The 10651-nt window shown below is 38.8% G+C and overlaps 2 protein-coding genes across 3 annotated transcripts in view; one reads left to right on the top strand and one right to left on the bottom strand.

Annotated features, from left to right (window-relative positions):
• LOC140950289 (uncharacterized) overlaps positions 1-10651 on the bottom strand; it is a 402419-nt gene that overhangs the window by 265108 nt on the left and 126660 nt on the right. The gene's annotated exons all lie outside the window — the stretch shown is intronic.
• LOC140950748 (uncharacterized) lies at positions 8020-9163 on the top strand. Its single transcript, XM_073399985.1, has one exon. The coding sequence runs from the start codon at positions 8078-8080 to the stop codon at positions 9161-9163; it is 1086 nt and encodes a 361-aa protein (XP_073256086.1). The 5' UTR covers positions 8020-8077.

Genomic DNA, 10651 nt, shown 5'->3' with positions numbered 1-10651 from the left:
AAGCCTTTGTGCAGTTTTTATCCCTCTCGATTGAATTAATCTTAAAGTAAATAATCAGCCGAACAAAATCTTGGATGTATTTTCTTTCCTGTGGCTTTTAAGTTCGTCAATTATTTTATCCTTGTTTGACACTCAGATTATGAATTGTCTACCAAGACACAAAAACCTTTCTTTATTCTAAAAGAGAGCTTTATTGTGATAAGATAAATTACAAGTTAAAAATCATGTTGTAATGTTTTGTTTTGGTTTGTAATCGATCGCGCGCTTTGAATAACATCAACAGGAACGCGCCCTTCTTCAACACACATAGGTTGGAGGCTGAAGTAAAATTTTCCTCAAACTTTTAAATCTCAGTAGGAAAAAAACAAAAATGTTATTCACCGGCCTAGGTCGGTCCGTATTGTGAGAAACTGTGCCTTCGGTCTGAGTACCTCCCTCGGCCTACAACCTCGGGCGGTACTCAAGACCTCGGGCACAGTTTCTCCCAATACGGACCTCCCAGCCGGTGAATAACATATATGTATCCGTTGCCGTAAATTTATGCCATCTTTGAGAAATTGTAGTTGAGAAGGGATAAATAACATAAGCTTTATAGATTCCTTTAGGCATCCTCGCCATTTCTTCCTACATTTTTTTGTATCTTTTTGTAATTTTGAACGTGTGGAAAATAAGTAAAAATGCAAATATTTTTCTCTCATCAAGCAGCAAAACACTTGACAAATGTCGTTGTGTGGTAGACTACAACTCAATACCGACTGGCTGGTATCAGTATTTACAACTAGGTTATATCGTATTGTGCACCAGTGTGAATAAAACGATCATCATCATTGCTACTGTTATTATTATTATTAATTTTATTATTATTATTATTATTATTATTATTTTTATTATTAATATTATTATTATAATTATTATTGTAATGAAATCGGGAGCTCCGCTTTTAGGCTTGGCTTAATATATGTATTAAATATGTATTAAATATATGTATTATATATGTATTATGTACTCTAAATATATGTATTAAATATATGTATTATGTACTCAGTATGCGATTAGGGCCTGATCAACCCTATCCAACGGAGCTGAGGAGGATTAAGAATACTTGTCCAAAGTGTTACAATAATCTCAGAGATATTTCTATTTAGTATATACTAAAACAGTGGATAGTATTTTTTGCGCGCTCTGATTGGCTACTCTGTCAGTGAATATCCTGCACTATTCACTGATTCACCTCCAGTTCCTCCGAGCGAGCGACGCCAAACTCGCGTGAGTCGCGAGCAAAATCCTTTCCCGGTTTGCTGCCGTAACAAACTAAGAAATTTCACAACTAATCAAGCAAGCTATTTCCAAAATACATGAAGAAGGTGACGAATTTCGGTTTGGAAGTTTTAACAGGTAAAGCTTTGTATTTTTTACTTGAATTTATTGATAAAACCGAGAAAGAGTTTTTTGTTTACAAATGCAAATTAAGCTTAAGTCTTGCGTTACTTTATTTAGTTGACTTGTTCATAAATAAGCTTAAAAACTAAATTTAATAATCTTTTTTACAGAATGATTTTGAAAACAAAAAGAATTCACAACTCCTTTTGAAGAAACTTCCCCGCAAGAGCTAAACAAACGCCTTCAAAAGTTTTATTTGTCGCCACGAAAAAACGACGACCGCGGCCGTTCGGTCATCGCGCGTCAAAATTGTAATCGTTGGCAACAGTAAATGAGTTAAAAATCATAATTTTTTAATTTGCTCAATTATCTCACTGTTTTAGTATATACTAAAACAATTATTCACCTCAGTGTCGGTGGCTAGCAGTGGCTATTTACCTCGCCGCTTCGCTGCCTCGGTAAATTACCACTTCTAGCCACCTCCACTTCGGTGAATAATTGTTATATATACATATCTCGCCGGATATATGAAAACCGTACCATCGGACTCCAGGAGCCCACACACCTTAAACTGACTCAACTAAAGTAAATATCGCCAAGAAACTCAGCTCTTACCCATGGTTCTCTTAAGGTGACTCTCTTCTTGGTTCCTGATTAGCAAAAGAAACATTCAAGTCCATCAAAAAGACACTCTGGACTTGTCCATACACTCTAGCTGCTTAAAGGCCCTAAATGACGGAGGATGCTTGAGACTTAAACAAGTTCTAAGCAGAGAATTCAAGGTTAAATCATCCCCCCTGGCTCCCTCCACCCCCCAGCCTAGCACGTGCTTGAGGGGAATGCTTTCATCGGCCAATGGGCCTCAAACGTTACAAGAATTTGACATGACAAACTAAAGGCAGACATGACCAGTGCACTGACTCTCCCAGAGCAGGACTAACGGAAGGTACAACGCTTTTGCAGCACCCTCGCCCCCTAGGGATTGACACGGAGGCCCCTTTCCAACCCATGGCGAGTTAGCTCAGGGACTGAGCTTGACAATGAGACCAACCAGGACAGCAAGCCCCCTATGTTTTTTCTCACCGCAGCAACCAGAAACCTGGCTATCGCCAGCTTTCTGTGCGAATATTCTGGCCCATTTTGAGGTATGTTTTCAAAAATTCGGCTAGATATACATATACACATTTACCGTTTTAAAACTATCCGGCAAAGTTAGATCGTTTACTAGAGAAACTTAATGCACAGAAATGAAGGTCAGATAACCAGGATCGACGGAAGAGGATTTCTTATCCGATAAGCGAACTTTCTTTATCAGGTTTTATGTCATTCTGCCATGGTCACGTGCTGTTATCTCTCCTTCGACCTTAACAAGGTTCTGGTATCAACGAACTCATCATGTGTTCAACGACTTCAAATTCGCTATTCTTGAAGTTGGAAATCAAGGTCCCTTCCCTACAACACTTTGGTTGTTTAATATTATTTTTAGACACCATTTGGCAAATATATCAACCCAGAATCTGGAATCATACTCACCCCGTTAAAGTCAGCCGAGAGATAACAGCTAAGACCCGCGAGGCGTGAAGGCCCTTGAATTAAGGATATCTTGTTTTCAAAGCTGTCATAACTATGCTTACTAGGGGGACTAAATGCAGTATACAATACATGTATAAGAGCTGAATAAGCACGTTTGCTCGTTCGTTATTGTTCCTTATATTTTCCTTCCTCTCATTCTTTTTTAAACTTAAGACCTAATCTGACAAGATGCCTGACACCAATTAATTAACATATTCACTTGTCCGGTTTTGAGGAAGTTTTGTGTTGTTCAGAATCAAGGAAGTGAGGTATACAGTCTATACAAAAATAGCCCATCTTAGTACAATAGTCACACCTCCAACAAAGAAGGCTTGGGGAAGGTGCTTTTACACCACCTCCATTTCCTCTCACGAGTCTCCTCATATTGTCCCTTGTCTACTTTTGCAGCTATGCCCAAGACCCTGTAATGGTCTTTGTCCCCTAAAAAGGCGCATAAACAACCTTATCAGTAGTACTTGTCATGCAGACTTAACACTTCTTGCTTTTAATAGTTAGCGTGTTGTACAATAAGCGCTCGAATAAGTTCTCCGCTGATACGTTAATAACAACCTGTACCAGCACAACCCATGAATTGAACAGAGGGTGTCTCTTTCTCTCTTTCAAAAGCTCAGATACAGTAATCCAACAACTTGCAGTTGCCATAGGATCATGAGAAAATGAGCTACCTCTCGCTCTACTGTCAGCCACTGGCTTATTGTGCTAACAACGGTCACATGCCACTTATAAATTTTCACCCACCGATTACTGATTGTTCCGGGTAGAAAAAATGAATAAAGCGAGCCTTCGACATTCCTTCTAGTTACAGACTAGATCCCTACGTCTACTTTACTGCCGATTAAATTCTAGCCTTTGTAAACATTTACAGCAATCGGACAAGGGCCACGCCTTGAATACATGTTGTAAAACGAGCATATGACATTCCTCTACTTATAAACAGGACACATATCGCTAACAACAATTAAATTGTAAACATCCAACGACCATTTAAGCCGTCTGAATAAATACAAATAAAGCGAGTCTGCAGCGTCTCTCTAGACGCCTTATCTGCCAGTTTACCAGCTAGCCACCACCGACTAAATCACTTAAGAAAGCAGTCAAAAATAGGGTACATTACCACGGGGAAAATTGTAATAGAGGGCAATTCATAGCACTGTGGAATACCACGTTTTAAAAAAAGTATATAATCGACTCTCTAGGACTCACAAACTATTTTATCACGCATTACACGAAAAAGACCTAAGGTTTTAGTGATATGAGCTGTTCTTTTAGTTTCTGCGTGGCGATTTTGCAGTATTTCGTATCCGTGGTGTAGTTAACGTCAAGTCTGTCACCGAACCACCATGGTGCAGCAATGGCTAAAATTATTCTCCCGTTACCAATCTTGATTTATCCTTTAGAATTGCCTCTTGGTCCCATTGTTTTTATCAGAAAGTGGTTTTGTGACGGGTTTATGGATGATTGAGACCATTCGCCGTAGACCTTACTTGATCCATCTTACTTGGAGTGGTCTCAAAAGTTAATGACCTAAGGCAGGCTTGACTTTCGTTCCTGATGTAATCTACTTTTTATTGTGTCAAGGCTTAATGCCAAGTCTGATACTTTTGTCTCATGGCATAGAGAACCTGGTGCCACAGCTGTTGATGCTTTCAGTATTACCCGGGCTAATTTTAATTGTTACGCTTTTCCTCAGTTTTAGTCAGCTGTCTTGAGTTTCGGCCAAAGACAAAGGTAACCAAAACGTGTACTAAGCCGTCTTCGCTATCTCTGTACGGGTTTATCTGCACTCACTAGCAAGAAAGGCACTGATGTTAGAAGCAGGGGGGGGGGGGGGGTAAAGGGGGGGGGGGGTCCTACGCACGAATCACGAAAATCAAAAAGTAGAAATAACGCATCACGGGGATTAAAATTCCGTGTTCACGTTTCACGGAAATTTCCGAAGTAAAAGAACAGTCAGTGCATGGCTCGACCTGTTCAGGATGCCGCTGTCTTTCGCTTTTTGTGCCTCCCGCACAACTAATACAGAGAAGTGACGGAAGTCAGGTAAACATACAATGAAATGTAGGTGTAGGTAAACTGATGATGACTAATGCTGACGAATATATAGTACTCAAAAGGAACGTCATTTGACTCTCCCTTGTCTCAAAGTTGGGTTTGACGGTTCTTCTGCTACGAGTATAGTAACTGCTCGTAGAAAAGTCATTTCATCCTCGTTGTCGTCGTTGTTTACCGCAGAAGCTTTGCTTCATTCTGCAGACTTTTCTAACCGACAGATCTAGAGTTTTATTTCAGTCGAGGACCTTATTAGACCACGATTTTCGGACCAAGATTTCAAACCAGTCTACTCAATGATGCGACGCTTAAGAGCTTCAAGGGATGAATGTTTACTGTTTATGGGTATTCGAATTCGTTCTTTACCTCCAAGAAAACCCATGGATCCCACAGATTTAGGATCTACATAATATATTACTCCTTCCAATTTAAAAACTTGTCCCTCTAATATAAAAACTACCGGCCATTGCAACCAAGATCCCCACGCAAACCCCACATGTGGTAGCTCCACGAAAATAAGAGTTGAATTATGATTGCTTGAAATAAAACTGACTCATCAGCTCACGGAAATCGTTTCCCAGCTCGAGATCGCAGACACCCTTTTGTCGGCGGGTGAAACAAGAGCCAAAAAAGTTGTCTGCGCTCGCAGGCTTGGTCATAGTTTAGGACGACATATATAATAGGAACGACTGTAAAGACCGGTTGTTTAAAACAAAGCCCAACTTAGGCCGTGGTTTAAGAAATCATTGGGCATCCAGATCTCTTTCTAAGTGGGTTATTTTAACCCTGTTGACGGCCGACGAGTCGCGAAAAAACAGCATTTCCACCAATTCCTCTTCCTTAGACTAGTTTTCGGCTAATTAGCATAACTATGGCTAAAAACGAGTTTTTCGAGAAAAAAGACATATTTTCCAACTAATCTGACGTAATTAAACAGCTTTTTAGTTTTTCACAAATGCGCAAAAGCCAAAATTTTGACTTTTTTTAGGCGAATCTGTTTGGATCTTTCTCTATCGCCCTCTTTTTTTTCTTCTTTATTGGCGGTTTTGTTGCCCACTTTATCGTCTTTCTTTTACGTGGAATTGTGGCTGGGTCACTTTTTAGGAAAGGGACAAATTTAATTTTCAAGGGGTAGTATGTAAACAGCGAAATTTGCAGTGGAATTTTCCCCCAAATTTTTTTTGCTTTTTTGTGAGTGTGATTCTGTCAGGGTTAGTCAGAATATCCCAAAACGAGGATACGTCCCCATATGGTACAATGTATACAATTTTCCCCTGACCCGTTTAGCTTTCAGTTGATGTTAATAAATCGGTAAGCAACAACGTCAACGAAGATACATCTTTCCAGCGAAAAGGCCAAAAGCCAAAATTTGGACTTTTTTTGGCGAATCTGTTTGGATCTTTTTCTATCGCTCTATTTTTTCTTCTTTATTGGCGGTTTTGTTGCCCACTTTATCGTCTTTCTTTTGCGTGGAATTGTGGCTGGCTCACTTTTTAGGAAAGGGACAAACTTAACTTTTAAGGAGTAGTATGTAAACAGCGAAATTGGCAGTGGAATTTTCCCCAAAATTTTACCTTTTTTTGTGAGTGTGACTCTGTCAAGGTTAGTCAGAATATCCCAAAACGAGGTATCGCTGGAAAGATCTATCTTTGTTGACGTTGTTGCTTACCAATTTATTAACATCAGCTGAAAGCTAAACGGGTGAGGGGAAAATTGTATACATTGTACCATATGGGGACGTATACGACCTTAGTCTTCCCTGTTGCTGCCATGAAACGTTCACCATAACCGGTGTTAAAATAAGAGCGTTGATAAAATTGAAAATGACTTAGAACACGGTTTTGTCAACCACTGGCTAAACTTCGTGTAAATAACCGGCCTTTGAGTTTTGTAAGACCTTTTAGAAAAGTCCATTTGAAGTTCCACTGGCTTCCCTGTAGAATTTGTCTTCAGTTGAGACTATTTCACGAAACAATTAGTTGAAAATCACGAATATCGGGTAAAAGATTTTAAAGTTCACGTATCACCACAAGCAAACCAGTCACAGTTCACGGGTTCTAATTTCGTATTTTCACCTTTCACGAAAATGAAAAACACTTTATCAGGTATCACGCAATAACACCTTTATCCCCCTCTTAGAAAGACTCCTTCTACTCACTGCGCCGCCTTCTTAACGTCTGTTGGCTCGGATCTCAATGACGGGATGAAAACAAAATAGCGCTGTCACTTACTTAGGCAGCAGAATAAAGAGAAATATAATGCCCATTTAACTTAGTAGATGTCACGGATGGAGTCTTTCCTTCAAAGGAACTTTTTTCAAATAATGAATATCTGATTTTCTTGCCGTTCGCAAACTAACCAAAACAACTTTTCCAATGGCTTATGAAGCCAAAAAAGGACGTCGTTTTATGTGATAAAAAGGTTCACGCAAGTATTTGTAAAATTTAATCAAAAAATGAAAAATGAAAGGGTCTTGGAATCTTATATAATCTTTTTACTACTAGTTATCATCTTTGGCCGGACTTCCTTTTGTATGAAGGGTGTTTTGAATTTTGTTGTCACCGATGCAATCGATAGTCAGTTCTGTTGAAGCTCTTTAGAAAGCTAAACTCCGGTGGTGAACAGGTTTCCAAAACGTTAGTTTGCTTAATTGTTGATTCTTAATTATTGACTTAAACCTACTATACTACGGTGGCCCAAAAGGCTCAAACACAAATCAATTTCTCAAAACACAAATCAATTTCCAAAAACACAAGTCAGTTTCCCAAAACACAAATTGATTTCCCAAAACACAAATATGTTTTCCAAAACACAAATTAGTTTTTCCAAAACACAAATCAATTTCCCGAAACACAAATAAATTTCCCGAAACACAAATCAATTTCACGAATCACTTATCAGTTTCCGAGCCAAATGACTGGGCACTACCTTAATATGAACGAGATAGCCTGGAAAGCAGAGTGACGAACTCCGGCCCAGGGTCTTTCGCATCCAATATGGCGACTATCTGAACGGGCTGTATTTTGATTATTTTAACCAGGTGTTAACGTGAAAAATGTTCTGCCAAAGCTGCGGCGAACAAGTTTTAGATGAATATTTGTACTGCTTTCAGTGTGGAACCAAGCTAGACACTGCTATACCTTCTGTTAGGCTATTATTATCAGCTGAAAACGTGACCGAGAAAGAAGCAATAGAGGCTTACTTTTATAGTGGGTTCAGTTACAGGGTTATTCTACTCTTCCTTGACAAGTACCATGACATGCCAATGTTTATGTCAACATTGAAAAGAAGGTTATGTGAATACAACCTTAAAAGGAATAAAGTGGATATAAATTTGCCTGCCGTTGAGAAATTAATCCGAGACGAGATGGATGGCCCAGGAGGCATTTGTGGTTACAGAGCAGTTTGGCATATGCTTCGTATAAAGTACGGGCTGTTTGTCCCTAGGCAAGAGGTAGAATCCCTGATCAGAACGATAGACCCAGCTGGAGTGGAAGAGAGGAAGCGCCACAGGCTAAAAAGAAGGAAGTATGAGTCTCCTGGACCAAATTATTGTTGGCATGTTGATGGTTACGATAAACTGAAACCTTTCGGATTTCCCATCCATGGGGCTGTTGATGGCTATAGTCGCATGGTAATGTGGCTTAAGGTAGATAGAACCAATAATGATCCAGAAATAACTGCAAAGTTTTTTTTAGATTGCGTTGTGGAGGTCGGTGGATGTCCTTCATTACTCCGAACAGACTGCGGAACAGAGAATGTAGTGATTGCAGGTACACAGTGTTTTTTAAGAGCTGAGTGTGATGATGAGTTAGCTGGTGAAAAATCACACCGTTATGGTCCTTCTACTGGAAATCAAAGAATAGAGGCCTGGTGGGCCCATCTTGGCCGTAGTCGTCTAACATGGTGGATCAACTTTTTTAAAGACCTTGTGGATCGTGGGATATTTCTGACTGGTGATGTGCTCCATGGGGAATGCATATGGTTTTGCTTTGCAGAATTAATCCAGCATGATCTAGACTTTGTGAAGTTTCACTGGAATACACACTACATTCGGCGTTCAAGGCATGAAACTAGAGGAACTCTATTATCTTCCAGAAAACTTTGGAGCTTCAAACCACTTACACCCAGTGTCCCCTGAAAAGCTAGATGAAGCAAGGCTGAAATGTAAAGCAACAGATTTTAACAACGATTTTCAGGAGTACTTTAATCATGTTTTGTCCCTTCTTAATGTTTCGAAGCCCTCTAACTGGAAGGAAGCTTTGAGCCTGTTTTCTTATTTAATAAGAGTTGCAGTGTAGGACTATTCGATTCTGGTCCACAGTTGACAGAGACCAGTGATCTTATAACAGTTAATGAAAAAGTGAAGGACAAGTAGCTTATTAAGTTCTCAGTATCACTATAAACCGTTGTTATAAATTTGTAATTCATTCGTCTCCATGAATTCTGTATGCCACAGATTGCTTACAGCATTTTGATGAATAGAGTTTTCTCTTTAATAAAACCAGTTTTACTCGAAAATGTCAAATGAAGAGAATGATTCTTAAAATTTTCAAGGAGGAAATAAAAAACAACCAAACTAACTCCTGGACTTCTACATTATTCAATACACTTCAGCCCTGATAAACACGTAACGTCAACACTTTATTGGTAATGACATCTGGTATTATAATTGTCATCAATAACAACAATATGCATTCAAAACATTTTTCAAAGAGAATTGTCAAGCAATAACCAACAATTGGAGCAATTACAGCAAAGATAAAAAATAACTCTGTAATGTTCAGAGTCCTAAACAAAATACATGTACATTATTCCACTCATCATGAATGCAAAAGGAAAATATGTTTCTCCAATTATCACAATAAAGTGTTTCTTGATTAACCTGATAAAAGTGTTGTCACAACCATGGAATGCAAAAACCATCCAATACAAATAATATTGGAACATTGCTATCTATAACAGATCAAATAACCAGAACATTATTTAACAATATAGTCAGTTGACAAGTGAAAATAGTGCATGTCTGATCTGTACTGGTACTCCAAATGAACTAAACCACAACTGTTCTCTCCTGGCATGAGCTTTTTGCAGGTTCACAATGCCATCTTAAAATTGACTTTTTCAAAGACACTGACACAACAGTAAGAACTAGTATATGTATAACTTCACCTACACAAGAAGTCTGACTCAGACATACATTGTATTTATTTACTGTGTCACTTCACAACACCATAGACAAGAGACCAAACAACTATGGTGCAGTAGGATAGATACAGTTAGTTTCATTTGCCATTTTAGCAGATACTAGGCAAATTTTACATACATTTGTACTGTTTAAAGATTTCTATGACCAGTTTGTAGAATGTCATTTGTGCATATTGTCTGCTAAGACACCAAATAAAATTCAATTCGATTGACACATGTCCAAATAACTCTTGCCAAATGGATATACACTGTACAATTCCAAAGTCATATTTTTATGAGACATTGCCAACTGTGCTCTTCAGTCCCAGTCTCAAATGCACAAGAATACTAACCTAACAAAGCATAACAAGTAGAACAGCATTTGCAAACAGGAACACAACTCAGAAGCCAAGGGTTATCTAACAAACACTGGCATCTTAAT

This window comes from Porites lutea, chromosome 10, assembly GCF_958299795.1.
Source record: "Porites lutea chromosome 10, jaPorLute2.1, whole genome shotgun sequence".
NCBI classification, from domain to species: Eukaryota; Metazoa; Cnidaria; class Anthozoa; order Scleractinia; family Poritidae; genus Porites; species Porites lutea.
Note: the sequence above shows the minus strand (reverse complement) of the source record. Positions and strands in the feature narration are given on the sequence as shown.

Excerpts from the sequence above, each read along its gene's own strand:
- LOC140950748 (XM_073399985.1), top strand. The coding sequence starts at position 8,078 with ATGTTCTGCCAAAGCTGCGGCGAACAAGTTTTAGATGAATATTTGTAC.